The sequence below is a fragment of the Drosophila persimilis genome, unplaced genomic scaffold (genome assembly GCF_003286085.1).
Source record: "Drosophila persimilis strain 14011-0111.01,24,50 unplaced genomic scaffold, DperRS2 tig00000002-arrow-pilon, whole genome shotgun sequence".
NCBI classification, from domain to species: domain Eukaryota; kingdom Metazoa; phylum Arthropoda; class Insecta; order Diptera; family Drosophilidae; genus Drosophila; species Drosophila persimilis.
The window spans coordinates 21,679,562-21,699,929 of record NW_020825289.1 but is presented as its reverse complement, the minus strand read 5'-3'; the positions used below and the strand labels follow the sequence as shown (position 1 = coordinate 21,699,929).

Below are 20,368 nucleotides of genomic sequence, written 5' to 3'. Positions count from 1 at the left end.
TTGTCGTCGCAACTGAAGGAGGCATGCACCACATCCCCCACAGCCACCGCCCACAGGGGGGCCTCTCATCAACTAGCTGTCTTCATGTGCCTGTTGCCAACTTGACGAAAATTGAATTCCGAAACATGCTGGTAAAAGGAAAAATGTACAGAAAGAAACCAAAAAAAAGGAGGCAAGAACAAACAAACCAAAAACGACACAAAACTCTAGAGATGGGCGAATAGAGCGGCACTTTCAGGAGCAGCGGCGGCAGCGGCGGCAACAGGAATTCCAGGATCCAGGACAATGACAGCGCAAAGCCGGGGAATGCAACACCAACGGAAAAAAACAGCAGCGACACCAACAAAATGGCGGCTCTTAAATGTGAAAAACGCGTCGAAAACTGTTTGAACAACAAGCGTGAGCGGAGCAGCTCCTCTGCTCTGCGGAGAGGAGCTTTGAGGGGCTGAATGAGGAGCCAGTGCACGGCTACGCGTAGCGGCAGCAACATCACAGGAGTTACAACAACAACAACAACAGCAGCACTCTAGCTGCTGTGACACCATGCGTTTCCCACCGATGATTTTTCAGCCATGCAACATATTCCAACGGCGACCTTCTCGCGTCTCTCTGCATTCCAACGAATATTGTTGGAATAAAATCCTGGTGGAAGAAGCGACGTGCCAGAAGCTGCTTTGCAGCTGCCATCACTATGCGGCGGTGCGTTGGAGTTTCGCTAAGTGCCATTGCTTTGCCATCTCTGACTTTCGGGTGGGGGGAGGGGGCTCCCGCCCCATGCCGCTCCCTGTTGATGGTCCTTGTTTGCCTGTTATGTTTTTTAGCGTTACGTAAATTGCGTAAATTGTGTGCATTTTATAGCGCTACACTTCATGCTGTCACGCCTCCCCTCTTCCCTCCGCTCTCCCCTCTCCACAGGCTTTCACTCGTCACTCTCCCCCCTCCCCATAGACTGCACATATCAACTCTTTTCTCTTTCCTTTTTGGCAACATTTCTTGGGGATTGTTGCTGTTGGTGTTGTTCGAGCTGTCATCACGGAGAAAATGTCTTCGTTGCTTTTATTGGGTGTGAACTGTTGCTGTTGTTGTTGTTGGTTTCTCATTGAGCAAATGTTGGTGTAAGTATCGGTGTGGCCAAGTGGCTATGGAAGCCCTTAATGGTGAGTTTTTCGTATGAAAAATGTGTTGGTGTAGCAGAAGAAGTTTCCAATGATGGCTTTCTTAGTGTTGGTGACACTATAGCTTATGATTTGGGATATATCTAGTGGTGGTGTCTCACTGTTTTGTGTTGCTATTGTTGGTGTAGTGTTTAAAGTGTTGTGTTCTTGTTGGTGTAACAAACAATGCTGGTATTGCTGTTGTAGCTTTTGTTGGTGTAGTTGGTGTAACTATTATTTCTGTTGTTGGTGTAATTACAAGCATTATCGTTGTCAGTACTAGTTCCACAGCTGTACAAACGGAATTAACTATTGTTGGTGTAACTTTTTTAGTGTTCTTGTTGAAAACAACAGGGTTACTCGCATTAGCAGTGCTCTCAGAGTGGCTAAAACTCCTGACAAAGACACATTTAGTAAAGTAGCAGCTGTTTCTCCCCTGGTTGTTTATCGGTAAGTGCCTCCCCGTGAAGTAGGGTCCAACTAATCAAAGATAGCACAAAACAGAGCCCCCTTTCCAATGGATTTGATGTAAATTTATCGTCCCACCACGGCTAATAGGCCCGGCCCTGTCCCGTCCGCCTACCCCTAAGAGCAGAGTCTCTAATTGTTACGCCTGACAGCATCGCGTGACCAAAACCGAACGCTAAACGAAACGAGCGAGGCACAGGCCCCCAAGGGGCCCCCAAGGGGCCCCCAAGGGGCAGCCAAGAAAAGAAAACGACGCGAAAACGAAAACCAAAATTAAATCGCAGGGCGCCGGCGAAATTCCACGCGACGCGATGTGACGTTCAAGTTCATTGCCATTTAGGCCAAAAACTGGCGCACGCGGAACTTGTCTTCTGACCACAAAAAAAAGCAAGCCGAAAAACCGAAAACCAAAATAACAAAACAGAAATAATCGAAGGCAAAAGCAGAAGCACAGGAAAAACACGGCTATTTTTGGGAGCCCACGTAGCTGTGGCACAAACGGCAATTGCTGTTGTTGGGGCAATCGAGGCATTAAATGGCACACGATCGGGGGATAGGGGATGGAGGATCGGGGATAGGGGATAGGGGATGGAGGAGGGTGGCAGAACTAGTCCGTGGCCTATGCTGGGGCACGTTCCTGTCTTGATGAATGCGAAAGGCATTTAACGCAGTTTGTTGCAATTAATTTCGTGGCGTGATTTGGGGAGTGTGAAGATTTTTGGTTGCCTGCCAAATGCTGCAGAATTTTGATTTCATAAACCGCCAGCCCAGCGAGCACTGAATCCTGCACTGACACGTGTACGACAGCAGTCAATGGGGGAAAATGCACTCGAAAGTGCATTTAACATGGCCCCCACTCCGCCCCACTCCGCCCCACTCCGCCCCACGGGAGTGCCGAGCATGGGGCATGTTGCTTTTGATTTATTTGCATGACAAACGGGTTAATTACAGCATGTTGCGGCGCCACTGCAGCGGCAGCGGCAGCTAACAAAAAACAGGATTTTTTGTTTTATAGGCACACACAATTGTTGCATGCCCCCCGCTGTCCGGTGTCCACTGTCCAGTGATGCAACACCACCAACAACGCTTTGTGGGCGTTTGAGATGGCGCCAGCAGAGGCATGCGGCGTGCGGCATGAGGCATGTAAAATGGTAACGTCAATTGACAAGCTTGTCCCCGTGCCACGTTGTGGCATCATAACGATCCCCCCCTACCGCCCACACACGTATCTTTTTTTGACCAGGAGATGCAACGTCATTTATTACACACACCACCCCCACCCTCCCCTCCCCACCCCACCCCTGCTTAATCTCCCTTCCCCTCTCCATGGAGCCAAGTTCCTTTGTTATTTGATTGAGCTGGAGACCGGGACCATAATGGAATATTTATTTATTAAATGCAAGTCTCTCTCTCTCTGTCTCTGTCTCTCTTTGTCTCTCTGTCTCTTTGTCTCTGTCTGTGTGTCGATGTCTGTCCGTTGTGTAATTTATCACTGGCCCAGAGTCCAGGTCCCTGGCCGGCAGAGGGAATTTTCCGGGGGATTTAATGCACTGACAATGCCTGAGAAATGGCAAAGGAAAGAGACAGAGACAGAGAGAGAGAGAGAGTGAGGGGGGGATTAGGGATTGGAGTGTGGCAATGCATAACGCATTAACAAACGGCTTTCGGCCTTCGGCTTTGGGCTGCATATTGGCTTTTGCGATTAAAGCGCTTCGATGCGAGTGGATCGGCGTATCCTTCTGGCCCAGGCACAGGCCCAGGCCCAGGCCCAGGCCCGGCTTAAACGCATGGCCGCAAATTGTTGAATATACATTTTTATGCGGCCACAGTTTTTTAGTTGCCACATGGCCGGGCCTGCCTTTTATCGGGCATTATAATAACGAGTAAATGCCACAAATTGTTTAATGCGTTCGTCTGCGCCTCCCCCCGCCCCCCGCCCCCCGCCAGAGCCATGAACGATTTATGCAAATGCAACCAATGCACTTAGCGCCGTTAAATAAACAAAAGCATTATCAGCCAGAGCAGAGCCAGGCAGCATCCACCCAGAGGCAGGAGGCAGTGGGGCAGCAGGCCTTGGGGGGGGGGCACAAACAGAACCACTGCTGAATGCTGAATGCAGAATCGCAAGACAATGCATTAAATTCCCTCCGTTCGCAAGCACACATCAAAAATTCACTATGCAACTTATCTAAACGCACTAAATTACACATTAAGCAAGTATCTTGAATCAGAGACTCGCACACGAGCACACAGACACGCGTGCACAAGTGTGTATAGAGAGACAGAGGGGGAGGGAGGGAGGGAGGGGGGGAGAGTGCGCAAACATTGCGCAAGCAAATTGAGTTGCATGGCCATGGACTGGAGACTCGCTGGAGACCCGCTGGAGACTCGCTCGAGACTTGTCCGGGCCAGCACTCTGGAGTCCGAGGCGGGTGGGGTGGCGGGGGGGCTGCAAGATGCTTAATTTGCGTGTGAGCATACACTTTTTGCCCTCACTGTGCTTCTGTGCTGTGGCTCTCCGGGGCTGCCCTGCATCGATTATGTAAATGCAAAAATTTCCATTAAATGCATTGAATTCCATTACGAACGCATCATCATCATCATCAACAGAATCAGCAGTGGCAGTGGCATAAGGCAGGGGCAGTGGCAGTGGCAGGGGTAGGGCCAGTGGCTGTTGCCGAGTCTGGGGGCCACCATTGTCTTGCGTCTGCGAATTTATAGCTCAACAACAAGTGCCGCCGACGCAGAGGGGTGCCCAGAGGGGTCCAGGGTGCCACACAATGAAGCCATTTGCCTGTGGCATGCCTTAGCCCAAATACGTACTGTAAAACGTTTACGGCAGCGGAGGCTTGTATTTTCATTAGCCAAACACAAATTGAAGCGACACGACACTACACAAACCGAAGACCCAAAGAAAAACACTTAACATCAACACGAAAAAGGCTAAACAAGCAGCCAAGGCTGAGTCCGAGCCGAGTCCGAGCCCGGTCCGAGATCAGAGAGCGAGAAGAATCAACAACAGAGGAAAAAACTACTGTTTAAAGATGTGGCGGCCATTGGAGTCGGAGTTGGAGTCGCAGCAGCAGCTGCCGCCGAATGTGCAGCCAAATGCGTCTTTTGTTTGCCGGCTTTCACTCGAGGCCCACTGTTTGGCCATGCATTTCACACCTCAAGTGGGGAAAATACCAGTTTCCAGCCATATGCTGGGCATTGCCTATCAAATCAAACGAAAAACGAAAAACGAAAACTGGAAACCGAAAACCAAAAACTGGAAATCGAATTGAATCGTTGCTGAAATTATGCCTCGGAGGCTACTCCCTGAGGACGGGCAGAGGCCCAGCAAGAGCCTGATCCTGGTCATCTTTGCCATGGCCATTCTCATGAAGGCCGGCATCATTGTGGTGGAGCTGATGCTCTAAGCGGTGGGCCATTGATGGGATAATTACCTGCAATGAAAGGAACAAAAGGTTACTACTCCGAAGAAAGAAAACACACAGAAAAGGTGAGGGAAAGCGATGCCCGAAGTCAAGTGCAGTTGTGGGCTCGGGGGTGAGTGCATCTCGGGTTTCACGGAGCTACTTGCCCCACCCCTTCCAGCCCCGGCAAAAGGGTCTTTCATTATTAGCCCGCCCTTTGACTTTTCCCATTTTCCGGGCAGGCCAAGCCGCGAAGGCGACGAAGGCAAACCGCAAAACATAATTTCATTCTTCCCGCTGTGCAAAACAGTGAAAATAATTTGACAACTTGCTGGAAAATATGTCACATGAAGGAGGTCCCCCCCCCCCCCGCCCCGCCCGGTAAACAGGAGAAAAAAAAGGGTTTCTGCGTCGCCTTTCGGGAAAAATCAAAACGAAAATCCAGGAAAGTGAACTTTTATTAAAAGCTGTCAGCTCCACAAAACGCGGACACATGCCTGGGGGAGTGGGGGGGGAGGCAAACTGTCATCGTGGCTTCATTAGGGATTCCTGGAATGCCTCTCACTGCCGCGAGTGGCACAAGAAGTGGCACCTTGGCGTGTCCTTTGATCAAACTTTGATCCATGTGCGATGCCACAGCAATGTGCAGCTGTCTGGCTGCTCTTTGATGTGGCAGCAACACGTGCCCCCAGCGAGATATGGATATAGGCCTAATTGGAATCAATTTGGCTCTGGGGAGCGGGGGGGGCACGGTGTGGGGGGCAATCCTTTCCTTTTTGGCCATTAAAAAACAATTAACAATTTCAAGCACTCAATAAAATATTTAAACTCAAAAGGAAAGTGAATCCTTTTTCCACAGAAGGGGGACAGAGACCCCCCCCCCAAAGGCAAACCCCCGAAAGGCAAACACAGTGATAAATTACAAATGGAATTGTAAAGGGGCGCAACAGCCAAAAGGAATTAACAAGAAAGAGAGGGGGAGAGACACACAGAGAGAGAGAGAGAGAGAGAGAGAGAGAGAGAGAGAGAGAGAGAAAAGAACAATTAACGGCAACCGAAAAAAGGACACGCCTCCAGACAGACACACTCCATTAGTCCATTAGTCCCTCTGTCCGTCTGTCCTTCTGTCCTTCTGTCCATTTGTCCATGTTGACTCGATGATTACTCTCGCCTTTGATTAATTTCGCCCTCATCGATACTTTTGCGTGGCTCTGGCAACCCTTTTTTCCTGTCCTAATTTCATGGCCGCCAGTGTAATGGCTGCCAGTGTGCCCCGACTGTGTCTGTGGGGGGGGGGGGGGGGGGGGGGGGGAGGCACCTCCACCAGTGCCCCAATCAGAGCCTTTGATTAATGAAAAGCCTCTCGTTTTCCACCTTCGGATGGGAACCACAAAGTCATTTCCGCCAGTTTTCGGCCATCATTAATAACGAAAACCAATAAAAGTGTTGGCCGAGCATTTAGGCCAAAATAAGTTGTCATCATTAGTGGCAGTTACAAGTTGGCCAAGAGCAGAGCAGAACAGAGCAGAGCAGAGCAGCATACCCTATAGATATGATCCCCAAGGAACTGGAGAGGGTTCGACTGGGGAGTTCAGATCTATTCCGAGCAGTTCCTGAGATTCCAGATGGATAGAAGTGCCCTTTGATGCTTCCCGGAGGCAACTAGCGCCCGTTTCCGTGTTCCTTGGAGCCCATATACGATTCCGAATAAATCTTCTTGGAGCGGAACCAAACATGTCCACACTTCCTTCCAGGGTGGAGGACAGCCGTTAGAGGATGGAGGGAACAACAGGAAGCTGCCAAGTACAAGTCGTAACAAGAATTTCTTTCGCTTTGAAACAAATTGGCAACAATTGATGAATGTCTGGTAATGAGGCCCGAAACACGAACAAAAATTAAGGCTAAACGCAACTAAAACTCTGTCAAAAGGAAACGCAGGGAAAGGAACAGAAGAGAGAAACAGAAGCCCAAAAGCAGGCGCCAGAGGCAGGGCCTATAAATAAATAGGCACACACACAGATACTCAGATACACAGATACATTGACATGGTATTTACAGCACAGTGAAGCCATTCCATTCCGAAAGCAATCTGTGTAAAAGTAACGTAGTCATTAATCATTATCATATAAACATCAATTGGTGTTTAGAGTGTTGCACGGTCCGAGGAGGGGAAGGGGGGGAGGGGGGGCACTCTCTTGCCCCATGTTATTGATTGGCCCATTCGGTTCTGTGGCTGTGGCGTCTCAAGGAGTGCAGACAGCCAACAAAAAAGAAGAAAAAGAAAGAAAAGAGGAGAAATCGGAAAAGAAATCGAAATGAAATTTACCGTAAATAAAACCGTTTCCCAAGGAGAGCGGGGCGGAAGGAAGGAGGAGGAGGAGGAGTAGGAATGAAAAATTTAATTTATAACCGAATATATACGGAGTATTGGCCAGCAATGCCCTTCGACCAGGCCAATTCCACTTCCTTTCAAAGGGGAAGAGCAGCCAGAGAGCTTTCTTCAAAGGTTTCCTGTTTGGCTCGATTCAATGCATTAAGGCCAAATCATCTTAGCCGAAATCAAATCAGAGAGAGACAGAAAGAGAGAGAGAGGGAGAGAGAGCAAGAGTGGGACAAAACTATGTCTCGTGGAGATATAAATCAACAGAAAATAAGACAAATTCTGAGAGACTCGCAGCGATGTTCCACCTAATCAAAGACAGCCAAAGCGGCAACAGAATTACATGTAATCAATTTGTCATAAGAGCCCGCACTGGTATTAGTGTGTATCGGTGTGCAGGCAGCCAACCAGAGGAAGGATGAATGTATCTTTGGCGACAGTTAACCTTGGGGCAGCTCTTAAATGGGGCGCAAATCTTCAACACTGACAAAGGTCCTTCACACAGGCGAGATGCCTGCCGCCTGCCGCTTGCCACATTTATCATCTGCCCCTGCCCCTGCCACCATGTGTGGGCATTCCCTCATTAATATTTCATATTTATTTCAAGTTATTCCTCAGAACTCTGATAAAAGCCAGAGCTGACTTATCAGAGAACAGAATTGCCTTTATTTCCATACAGAAAAGCCAAGAATACTTATAATATTGTAATATCGGGTGTGTATTGTGTTGTTTGTGACTCGTTTTTTATCAGCAACAGCATTCCTTTGGAGAGAGAACAGCCATCAATCATTATCATTGGGAAATGGAAATGGAACTGGAAATGGAAATGGAAATGGAAATGGAGGAGGCCCTGCCTTCCACTATCCGCGCCTTCCTGCTGAGGGCTCTATCTTTTCTCTGGGTATTTCTTTGCCCCCCTTCCCCTCCCCCAGTCTCTTCTGGGTTTTCCTGTGATTATGGCCTGCTTGATAAATTGCTTTCTGTGCGGCTTAGTCCATCGTTTAGTCCCCATATTTTATTTGGCTTATTAATTTTTCTTCTTTTTCTGTCGCGAACAGCAGCCCCCTCGAGAAATTTCCATTACTTCTCCCCTCTCCCTCGCACTTGAAGCATTTTCAATTTGTTTAATGCAATTGGGGGAAGTTTCCATCTGAAAAAGCGCGTCAATTGATGCACTTAGGCGCTAAGATCTCTCGTCGCACAAAAGGTTCACGGCCAGACGAGTGCACACTGAACGAGGGGGGGGTGGGGGGGGACAGACAGCGGGGTGTGTAAATTGATTTCATTTTTGGGCTTGCCACCACATCCCACAGATACAGAGATACAGCGTGAAATATAACTCAAAAAGCGACACGAATTTTGGGGAGGATTCAACGCTGGGAAAGACCGAGGCCCATCCCCAGCCCCAGCCCCAGCCCCAGCCCCAGCCCAACCCAAGGTCTGTGGGGGGAGCCATCAAGGGGTGCCACTGTTCCGGCACTCACTCTGAATTTTGGTTGCATTCCGATCGCCGGAGCCCTGCCGGTTCCCATGGCGGCCGCTGAGAATCCAAATCCAAATCCATTCTCTTGTGATGTTATATGAGCCGAAAACTGTTTGAATGGATGATTAACATACATGAATGGGATGTGTGCTCCTCTCGGAAGGGTACGCGTTGTTTGTTTTTCGCTTGCCCTCAAAACTTTGATACGGAGCAGATGACACACGCAGTCGGGGAGGGGTGGGGAAGGGGAGGGGAAGGGGGGCAAAGGGTGCGCTGCCCCTCTCTGATTCATCGCTCGGCCAGCCGCCTGTGGGCTTTATCTTTGCCTTGCAACAGGAAATGCTGCTGCTGCTTCTGCTGCTGCCCCCGAAACGATTTAGCACTCAATGCGAATGCTTCGGCACGCCCATATCATCATCATCCTCCTCCTCCTCCCCCTCTGGGCCTAGCAATTGTTTCGGAAAAATATTGAGAAATAAGGGAAAACAATTCACCGCCATATGCGGCAGGGGCACGGGCAGTGGCACGGGCAGGGGCAGAGATATGTGGGTCTCTTAAGGTTCCAGTTGCGAGCCTCTTGATCCCTTTTATGGGCAATGTGTCGGCGACCGAAAATTGCTTTTGTATTTACAAACAGAACAACAAAATTTGTTCCTTATCATCGCCTGCTGTCGCCTCCCTATGGCCGGGAGGGGGGCGGCGGGCAGGGCATGCCCCCGAAGATATTGGCGCCATTTGGTCTTATCACTTATCAGACATCATGCAGACGACAGCAGGCCCTGTGGGCCCTCCGTCGAAGGAGTCCAAGGTCGGGTCGGGTCGTCCCTCCCGCCCTCCCCTCCCTCCTTAAACTGTGAGCTTAGCTGAAAGTAATTTATGTTCGGGCCAAAGCAGGGCCTTTAATTAGCCCATTGTTGGGCATCTGACAAATTTTAGTTGCCCGCCAAGGGGCATGGGCCTCGACGGCGGACAACTGTCAACTGTTTTCATATTGAGGCGGCCTCTGCCACTGCCACAAATCACTGGCAACCACCCACCCACACGCACCCACACGCACACATGTCGCATCCCTTCTTGTTTTCCCACATTTGACATACATTTTTCGCCAGAAAACATTTTAAGGGTGGCAGGAGGAGGAGGAGGAGGAGGGAGACGGGACTAGGCCAAAGGACACCAGACTGCCAGCCGACAACAATGGCGGTCGTCTAGCCTGGCTGTCATCCCACGCACCACCGGGCGGAACGGCACCCACTCCAGCCCTCCTTCTCCTGGATCTGGGCCCAAGTAGAAGGCGCGCTCTTGTGTTTCCCCCTCCCCTTCAATGGCATAGTAGTGAAACATCTCGATAATCCCTCGGGAACTCAAGTATCTGGGAGTATATGCCATTTCACCTGCTCTGCCAGAGTTTTGCTCTGGGGCTTGAAATACTAGAGAAGGATAAGGGCAGGAATCAGCTTCCTTTGGGCTTGAAAAACGATCAAAATGCTATCGATCAGCATGGAAAATGCTATGCCCACTGGAGATGTATCTATCCATCCATCCATCTATCTATCTATCTTTCTGTCTATCATTCCATTCCATGCCCAAGCAAGATCGCTGTTGCCGGCATGTATCATTCCATTCGGTGTGGCTCGCTCTCGTTTGCACCCTTCACACATGCCCCACACCCCTCGCCACCCCCCTCCCCCCTCCACCATAGACGTGTGCAAAATTCAACAAAATAGCAAGTGCGCAAAAAAAAAAAAAAATTTCAAAAATACCAAAAATATTCCAAAATAAAAATTGTTCTGGCGGCCGCCACCCCTTGAGATTTTTCGCCACCAGGGAGGGGGTGGGGGTGTGCCTGTCGGTGGTTGTTGCTGGGCTGGCCTTTTATTTCGCAGCATTTTCCGCAAACATTTGCTCAAGACGACGGCGATGGCTACGGCGATGGTTGTTTACCCAAGGAAATGGAAAGCAATTTGTAGCGAGTATTTCGGTACTTCGGTACTTTGGTATTTCGGTATTTACTTGGAATTTACATAAAAAATAAAACAATGAGTGTGCAATTGGCTGTGGTATAATGAAATCGTCTCGTCTCGTCTCGTCTGTGTGTGTGTATCTTTCGCTCAAATGAGTCGGCAGTGAAAGATGACGATTTGCAGGAGGCTGGGGCAGGGGCAGGGGCTGGGGCAGGGGCTAGGGCAGGGGCTGGACCCGGTGTAGCCCCGAGGCACGTGGCCAGTCGCCCTCGAGGCCATCGCATTATTAAAAAAGGATTAGTTTGTGCCGCTCGTAAAAGAAAACTGTCAGGACACATGGCCTCTGCCTGAGTATCGGCCTCTGCCGCTGGCTCTGGCTCTTTCTCTGGCCTTTTTTATGGCCAGAAAGAGCACGCTCCCTCTCTCTTTCTTTGGGGGGGGGGGGGGGGCTTGGGGCTCGGCTTCGGAGGCAATAAAGATTAATTTCGAGGCATAAAGCGGCGGCACGAGAAGAGCAAGCAATCAGCAAAACGAAAAAAAGAAATGTTTGTCCTTTGGCGAAATCAATCAATTGCTTAGAGAGACCATTTTTTATTGGCCAAAAAAAAGTCTCAGTGAATGCCAGTTGCCGCTTTAATGGGTAAAAGTCGTTCTACTGTATGTGTGTGTGTGTGTGTGTGTGTGTGTGTGGAAGGAAATGAGGAATCAACCCACATGGAGAGGCGCCCCAGCCCACGCTGAGAGATTAGCAAACAGAGAGCTGGAGACACGACCCACAATCAGGGGACTGTTCTCCTTAACAAGGAAGCAGCCAAGGGGGGGGGGGGGGAGAAAAAACACAACTGTAATTAATACGAAACATATCCACTCATTACCAAGAGACTTTATCAACGGGCGCACATCTTTCGGAGCGAAAAAGAGCAAAAGACCAAAGCAGACGAAAGAGATACAGATACAAAGAGAGAGGGAGAGGGAGAGACAGCATCAGCATGGTAGGAGATGGAATTACAGGAGGAGGAATAGATTGTAGCTAAAATCTGGAGGCACACACAGACACACAAATGATGGGGCGGTGGGGGGGAGACAAACGTTGCCTCAGCAAAGGATAAGAGAGAGCCCCACAGAGGAGATGCCAACTTGATGTATGACTCTAATAAATACGAATTTACCAGGCTGTGGCAGGGCGGCAGGGGTAGGGGCAGGGGCAGGGGCAGGGGGGCTGGGGCAGGGGCTGGGGCAACCGAGGCATACATAATTGTACAACCAATTAGGAGCTGGATACAGAGAGGATATAACTCAAACTTAAAGCACAAAGAGAGCGGAAAGAGCAAGCATCGGTGGATCGAAAAGTCCACATTCGAGGCCCAATCGTGGGCTGAGAGTCTCTCTTCAGAGCCGGGAAGCAGTACGGAAACAGTGGGTGGAAGTGGAGCCGATGGCCGGCAACTCAATTATCCGCAATTTAGACGAGTCCCTTTCGTCCGGGTGGTGCCCTCCCCCCCCGCCACACTGCACCGAGGGGAAAACAGCAGGAAAATGTCAGCTCTTCAAGCCGAGACGCCTTCAACAGCTGTGCAGAATTTTGATTCCGGTCTGAGGTTCGTGCCCCCAATTGCGGGCCACTGGCACACCCGCTCTTGCAATAATTATTGTGCGATATGGAGTATCACCAGGGGGAGGAGAGGGCAAGGGGGAACCTCCTTTGGAAGCCATTTTTTAGCCACTCTTTGGCTTGATCTCGCCCGCTCTCTCTCGCTCTCTGGCGGCATCGCTGGGAGTTATGCAAGAAGTCTGCTGCCACAAGTTGCAGCAACTTTTCTGGTTAGCTCTGCGTGTGGCAGCAGGCGGCGGCAGTAAGCCAGTGGCGGTGGCACTGCAGACCGCAGCTCGAGGCGGCAGGGAGCGGAGTCTGGAGTCTGGAGTCAGTCGTATCATAAACTTGCACGTAACCAAGCGCCGCTCCCCTCCCGGCCTTAGAGGGGGGGCAGTCGCATAGTTAAATATGAGCTATGTGCCGCAAATGCGAGTGTCTAGTGTGGCACCAGCACTCCCCGCCACTCCCCGGCACACACTCGTAGATAAACAGACAGTGGCGTCGCGCATTCCACATTATAAGCATAAATCCCGCAAAAACTATAAAAGGACATGGACACGGGCGCACAAGGGACAGGGACGAGGGTGCGAGGCGGGGTGCGAGGCTGTGGCTGTGGCTGTGGCTGCCACGTAGTGCGAATGTGCGAGGGGAGGGCGCGCGTATATTTGATGATTAATTGCAGCCAAGATGATAAATGATTGAGGGTAATAGAGGAGTAGCAAATGTGTGGCAGAGGCACAGTGGCACGAACGACGACACCAAGGGTGTGTGTGTGTGTGTGTGTGTGTATCGGAGGGCATTTAAGGCCCACAGATGCTTGGCCCGCACGTTGGTTCCTCCCTCCCCCCTTGCCCCTGCCCCTTCTGCCGCAGAACAAACATATTTTCAGCAATTGCACGTATTTCGGATTTCTCTCACTCTCTCCCTTGCTCTCTCTTTCTCCCCCTTGTCTCTAGTTCTAGGTCTTTGTCTCTTTCGCTTTCTTCCTCTCTTTCTGGCACTTCCTTTTGCTTTTTCTTTGGCTTTTTTGCTGTGTTTGCTGGAAAAAAGAACTCTGCCACTGCCGCTGCCACTGCCGCTGCCACTGCCACTGCGACGTGTTTTAGTCAATGAAGTGGGTGTCTGCGTGTGTGTGTCTGTGCCTGTGTGTGTGTGTGGCTTATTATGTGCGTGTGTGTGCGTGTGTTGTGCATCTATCTTCATGAATTTCCCAACGGCAACAGCTCCGTTTTCTCAGCGCTTTTTTTTCTGGTTTTCTTCCGTTTCTTTTTTTTTTTTGTATTTTTTCTGCTCTTTTTGGTACGTGCCATTTTTGGGTTTTCTGCCACGATTTTCGTGTGTTAAATGTTAACTGCTGATTGCATATTGTCGAAGGTGGTTGCCTGGGGGCAGGGGGCAGTAACCAGGGGCGGGGGCGGGCTGAATGGAAATATTTAATATTAAAATGTAATTGGGAAATATGCAAAGATATTCCGTTGGACGGATAGACAGAGATTTAGATTTATTTCGATTTATTTCGATTGATTTAAATTTATTTAAATTTATTTAAATTGATGGTTTAAATTTGTGCAACCGCAGCACAGGGACCTGCCACTGCCACAGAATGTGGCTAATACGCTGGGCGAAAATCGCATAGAATCCGCTTAGATTTTCACAAATTAAAACCAATATCCAATGGCCAATGGCCAAGAGCAAACGGCTAAAATAATACCGAAAACTCGCCAAATTCTATAAATGAAATTAATCGCAAATAGTTTTGCGGGTGGGGGAAATTGTGAGGAGGGCGGGGCGTTCCCCCTCTCATCAAACGGAAAAACAAAAGGAAAATTCAATTCATTTTCGGGATTTTTCGCTCGTCAAAATGAAAGGAAAATACGGTTTAGATTCCAGATTGGAGTGGAAATGAAATAAATTAAGAGTAGAAATCCCCCTCACCGCCCCCGCCGCCCCCTGATGCCCAGAATGGCATTTATTTTTCTTGGTTTCCAAAAACAGCCCACCAAAAAAGAGCTAAAGATACAAATGCAGATACAAAGATACACATAATGTATGCAGCAGATACAGATACAGATACAGATACATATGCCAGAGCCGCAGCTTGTTTGTCTTTGCCACTGAGGCAGCAGCAAAGGCAACAATTTGAGGCTCAACAGCTGTTTAAATGGAAATGAGACACAAGTGTTTCCCAGCGACGGACGGACGGAGGGACGGAGGGACGGACGGACGGATGGCACCGTATTATGCCTCATAACCATGGCATAATCACTCCCCTCCCCCCTCTCCCCTCCAGCTAAAGCACTTCCCCCCAATAACAATTACAATAAAACAATAAGCAAACAGCAAAACGCAGCCGCCGCATCGGAAGCAGGCGGAAGTCAACGGAAATAAACAAAACATCCATCCGCAAGTTCTAATTACAAAAGGCCCCAACCCAAACAGAGACAGGGGGAGAGAGTGGGGGAGTTGGGGGGGAGAGAGAGGGCGTGGGAGATCGCTTGAGAAAGTTCCAGTACGAAATTCGTGGTTCTGCTCCTTTTGATGTCCTTGCCACCTGCCCGCCGCCCCTGCAACGCCGACAAAACTTTTATTAAATGCAGCAATTTAAAGTTTTTAGCCCCGAATCAAATCTAACCGCTCTTGAGGCCAGGCCGCAGCGGCAAATACCTTAAAAAATACTACAAATATTAGCCAGAGAGGAGAAACCGCTTTTGATCGCAGAGAATGGTTCTAGTTTAAGGAGGAAAACCCCTCCTCTTTCATCTAGTACAAGATATGAGTCTTGGCCTCTTCGCTGATATGTTTATCCATGGAAATATCCATGAAACCCCTTAACTTTCAGCCATGATCTAGGATATGATCTGATTCCGGGCTCCTCCTTAGCGGCCTCCTCGCTGACGCTGCCAATACTTCAGCAGCTTGCCTCAATCAAGTATTCAGGCTGGCAGGCCATCTCTTTGGTTTCAATTTCAAGTTTGCACAAACTTTCGCAAGTTCCGACTTTCCGACTTTCCGACATAAGGGTATCCGAAGGAACGGCATCCCGAGCAGAAGCGGCAGCCCCAAACGTCAGCGACAACGACGACGAATACAAAATACAAAAAGTTATGCAAAAATGTGTACTCGAGTTCAATTAAAAGTTTTTAAGTTGTGCAAATGAAACGAGTGCATCGCGACTCGCGACTCGCGACTCCCGGCTGCCGTTTCCATTCCAAATTCGACTTTAACTTCGACTTCGACTCAGACTCAGACTCGCACTTGATACGAGTACGAGTATCCAAACTGCTGATGGAAATTCCACAAAATTCATCCAAAATCTAGTGCTTGCAGGATTGAAACATTTTCATGTGCCTATTTCTGTGTATTTTGATGGAATTTCTGGCTGGAAATACTTGAAATATCTATCTGCTGGCTGTGTTTGTATCTTTTGTTGTGCGTGGATGCTAAATAAATAAACTGAGGGTGTGAAAAATTTGTTCATTCTTAATTTGCAGCGAAACCTGAAACGGTGGCCAAAGAGCGGCACAGCCTCCGACTTGTCGCAGATTTCTTTCATCGCAAATGGGAAAACAGAAACAAAAACAGAATACAAAATACAGACACCCCGCCACCCTCTGTCCCCCTCTGCCCCCTCAAAGTCGTAACACAATCTTCTTATGCGTCAGTTATTTTTTTGATAACACCCCAAGACGACCCCCCCGCGGGTGCCAGAGAGGGAAAGAGAGGGAGAGAGAGAGGGGGGGGGCCAGTAGAAGCCACGAAAAGCTGTCTGCAATCAGCTGGCGGCGGTCTTCGATTCGTTTTATCAGAGAAAACACTCGAAAAAACGAGCAACAAAAAATAATAAATAATAAAAAGAAATGCCACACACAAACACAGAAAAACACACATACAAAATTGGCAAAAAAAGAAGAAAAGAAAAGATTAAATGTCTGTATATAGTACAAGTATACATTTATTTAGTATATATATTATGCATGCCGCGCGATGATAACCGAACCGAGCGCTGAGTTTGCTGGGTTGCCGCTGGTTTGCTGCTGGTTTGCGAATTTCTACTTATTTATGGCCCCGGCACATCTATTTATTCGGCTGGCCCCATCTTTTGTTGGGTTTTTCGCGCAAACAAAACTGAAATACATATCAGTCCGGGAGAGACCATAGAAACACACACACACACACATACATATAGAGGGCACACACACACACTTGGAGCACCCGAAAAGCTTATCAAGAGTTTATAATTTCTGGCGATTTAATTTTAGACCGTGCGGCAGGTAAGCTGGAATACGCAGACCTTGAAAACAAAACACTAAACACTTTCGCCTCTAGCCCCTCTAGCACCTCTGGCCCCTCCAGCCCCTGTGGCCCCCTCTAGCGATCGACCAAGATTGCGCAATGCCCCAAAAGGAAGTCGAAGAAAAGTCGCCCAAGTCGGCCAGGTCTTTCGATAAAATTGAGGAATTAAGTAGTCGAGTCTTTTGATAAATTTCCAAACACAAAGCAAACACAAAGCTCTGCTGGAAGGTGACGTCAATCGGGGGGAATGTGGCGGACAATTATGAGGGGAAATGGGAACAGTCTGTTCTATGAGAGGAAAACCAAATGGAAAGCCAGAAACCCCCATAATCTTGAGCACTATTCCCTCTCTGCTATCGCCGAACTACTTTAGTTTATTGAACAACAAAAACTAGATCAATTAACATTGAAGAGCATGGAATGTTTGCGATTAGATTAGCCAAAGGGTTCAGCCCAAGATTGTGCTGAAATTCCCTTAAGAACTGAATCATCTTTCGAAAAGGTTGCAATGGTCTGGGAATGCTCCCATATCTACCATCGAATAGGCACTGATTCGGTATCGTTTTGATAAGCATAAGATGGGGATTCGGGCCACAAACCTGTTGCCATTGATCCTCAATGGAGGGCTGCGACGAGAAGTAGCCGGTGGTGCAGATGCGCTCCAGTTCGCTGAAGATATTCCCACTCGGTAGGATATCCATCTCGAAGTCCTCTTCGGTGAATCGCAAAAACTCTAGGGACTCCGTGGTGAGGCCGTTGCAGTAGGGTTTTGATTGATTGATTGATTGAATGCGGCTCAAAGTGCTGCTCGTTGAGGTTTGCTATATGCTATATGCTATATGCTTTGTGCTATATGCTATAGATCTATGTACTATATGTATATGCAGATGGTTATGTGTATTATTTTTTTGATTGAATTTTGATTTCAGAGAGATTGTTGCTTCCCAGCGCTGGCGGGGGCCGCTGTGGGCTGCATTTTGACACTCGCGTCTGTGGATTATCTGTGGATATATACTATATACTGTATGGGATCCACACACACTTATCTTTCTCGCACTTTATTTTGTTAATTTTCTTCTCAACTAATTTCATTTGGGGTTTCTTTGATTTCGCACTTTTTCACATTAATTGCTTTTCTATTTGCTTTTTCCTATTTTTTTTTTTAGATTTTTATGAATGCATTTCCATAATTTTTTCTGTTGTTTGTTTGTTGGTTGGTTTTTTTTTGTTAGCTGCAAGTAAACAAAAAAATGCATAAATAATCATTAATTATGGGTTTCTTTTGGGGGCGGGGGGGTGTAGCGGGGGGGTTCTTTAACCCACATTCTTTTTGGCCTGTTTTCATCTTCTGCCGAGTCATCGCCCGTCATTCCAAATTATTAATTATTCTAGTTTTATTTATTTTTATGGTTTTTTTTGCGCTCTCTAGTGGGAATATTTTCAATATTTCTTTAAAAATAGATCTCGAGGTTTTTCGCCCCGTCGTACAATCTCGAATTGGTTTCAGTTTCTGGTATCTGTTTTAGCCATGCTCAACACAATTTGGAAAACACAGTTTTGGGTCAGTAACCCCGATTCGAGCACTACACCCGTGTGCATACTTCTCTGGGCGAGTGTGTGTGTGTGTGAGTGTGTGAGTGTGCTCGGGTCGGATCAATTTGATTATTATTATAGTCAACAGGGGCCCTCTCTCTCTCCCTGTCTCCCTCTCCCTGTTTCGGCCTGGCCACAACTCAGCCTTAACCGCCGCCTGAGTTTTTCTTTCGTTTCTAAGCGCTTGGCGTCCCTCTCTCTCTCTCTCTCTCTCTCTCTCTCTGGTGTCTCTTTTGCTCTCCCCTTTCCTGCTGCAGTCGCGGTCTGTTGTCGGTTTTTACTACCTGTTTCTTGTTGTTGTTTGAGCCGGGCCGGGACGGGCTCACATCGTTTTCGTGTTAACTGAAAAAAAGAACCACCAAAACCGAGTCCCAGTCCCAGTCCCAGTCCCAGTCCCAGCCCGTTGACCGTGTGCGCTTTTGACTTGAATTCTGTTTTGTTTCGGTTTTCGTTTTTCGTTTTCGGTTTTGTTTTCTTCTTTGGTTTGTTGTGTTTGTTGGTACAGTTTTGTTGTTTCTGTTGCCCGATGCATGCGGCACATGTGGCGCTGTCTCTTTCGGGGCCCAAATTAGAACTTTGCACTGCAGTTCTCTGTCTTTCGACAAAGGCAAACTTTCATTTGGTTTTGGCCTAAAAAATAATGCCCCGGCCCATCTCCCCGTCCCCTCCCCCTCACTCTCCACGCAGTCCCGCAGTCAATGGCATTTTTATGTTCCCGACTGTTTTCCCCATGAGTCCCATCGGTTCCACCACATTATGGGACTCCTCTCTGACGCTCTCCCTCCTTCTTTGTAGGAGTGTCTGCTGTTCCTATCCCTACCATTCCCGGGCTCTATTCTATGACAATAAGCATTGGCTTATTGATTTTCCAGCATCCAGCATCGAGCATCCACCAATCCAGACAACAGCATTTTCCCCAGCATCCCATCTCGAATCGAGAACCTTTTCACACACTTGTCCTGCGCTCTGAAACTCTTCCTGTTTTATTGTTAGACGTTCGACGTTAGATGTTACACCTCCCCCTCCCCCTCCTCTACCACTCCCCTCCCCTGACGGTCGTTTTCATTTTGATTATCGAACATTTTTATCGCTTTGACGTTTTTACAAGTTTGTATTATATCCACACTCTTAGAGAAGAAACACCAGGGAGAAGGGAGATGGGAGAAGGGAAAAGGGAAAATCGAAACAAAAAGTTATGTCTCTTATGTCTGGGGTACAGTTCTGAGGTCCCTGTGTGTCTGTGTGTCTGTGTGTGTGCGTTGGCCATTGTCCAGGGCCGCTGGAACCCCTTATTGGGAGCGGGAGAAGGGGGCAGGTGGCGGGTGAGGAGTCACATTTCGCTTGAAATTTAATACGATTTTCATATTGAACTTTGGGCTTTAGGTAGATTGTTTTTTGGTCTAATTAACTGTTAACCCAGTTACAGTTGCAGTTCCCGTTCCAGCTGCAGTTTCAAGTTGCACGAGTGCCGTGGAGTTGAAACAATCAAAAAAACAAGCAGTGGAGCCCACACGGAAACCCACATGAAGCGGTCGCCCACTCTCACTCCTCCTCCTCCTCCTCCGCCTCCTCCTTTCTATTGCCTGCATTTATGATTGCAGCATCCAGTAACCGAGAGAGCTGCCTCCACAGCAACAGCAGACACACACACACACACACACACGTAAAGATACTTTACTCAAAGACCCTTCAATCAACAACTTAACGCGCCACGCGGCAGCCGAGAGACAGCGCTAGAGGCGCTTCTTCGCTCCCTGCCGCACGTTCTCTGTCTCTGTCTCAGTCTCTCCTCTTCCTCCACTCCTTCTGCCTACGTGCGTTTTAATTTCTTGTCCGCTGCTGCACGGCCACTTGCCTCCCCTCCCGCCCTTTCCAGACCCAAGACGGATCTTCCAGGGTAGCCACAGCCACAGCCTCGACTGCCGGCTTTCTTGTTTTGGTTTTGTTTTTCCCCATTTTAAAACGGAATTTTAAGCGTTCAAGAAAGCACATGCTTTTGGGGTCTTTTCTCCCCCTTTGCCCTTCT

General features: G+C 48.6%; 2 protein-coding genes across 2 annotated transcripts in view; one reads left to right on the top strand and one right to left on the bottom strand.

Annotated features, from left to right (window-relative positions):
* The window catches only part of LOC6601346 (Krueppel-like factor luna), a 103,117-nt gene extending 85,241 nt beyond the window's left edge, over positions 1–17,876 (bottom strand). The window contains exon 1 of the mRNA XM_026986683.1: positions 17,349–17,876. Within this exon, the coding sequence (XP_026842484.1) occupies positions 17,349–17,450 (102 nt within the window). The 5' untranslated portion in view covers positions 17,451–17,876. The remainder of the gene's footprint in view (positions 1–17,348) is intronic.
* LOC113565205 lies at positions 4,905–5,129 on the top strand. The gene has a single exon (XM_026986684.1). The coding sequence runs from the start codon at positions 4,922–4,924 to the stop codon at positions 5,039–5,041; it is 120 nt and encodes a 39-aa protein (XP_026842485.1). The 5' UTR covers positions 4,905–4,921; the 3' UTR covers positions 5,042–5,129.
* Positions 17,877–20,368: the final 2,492 nt, after the last annotated feature.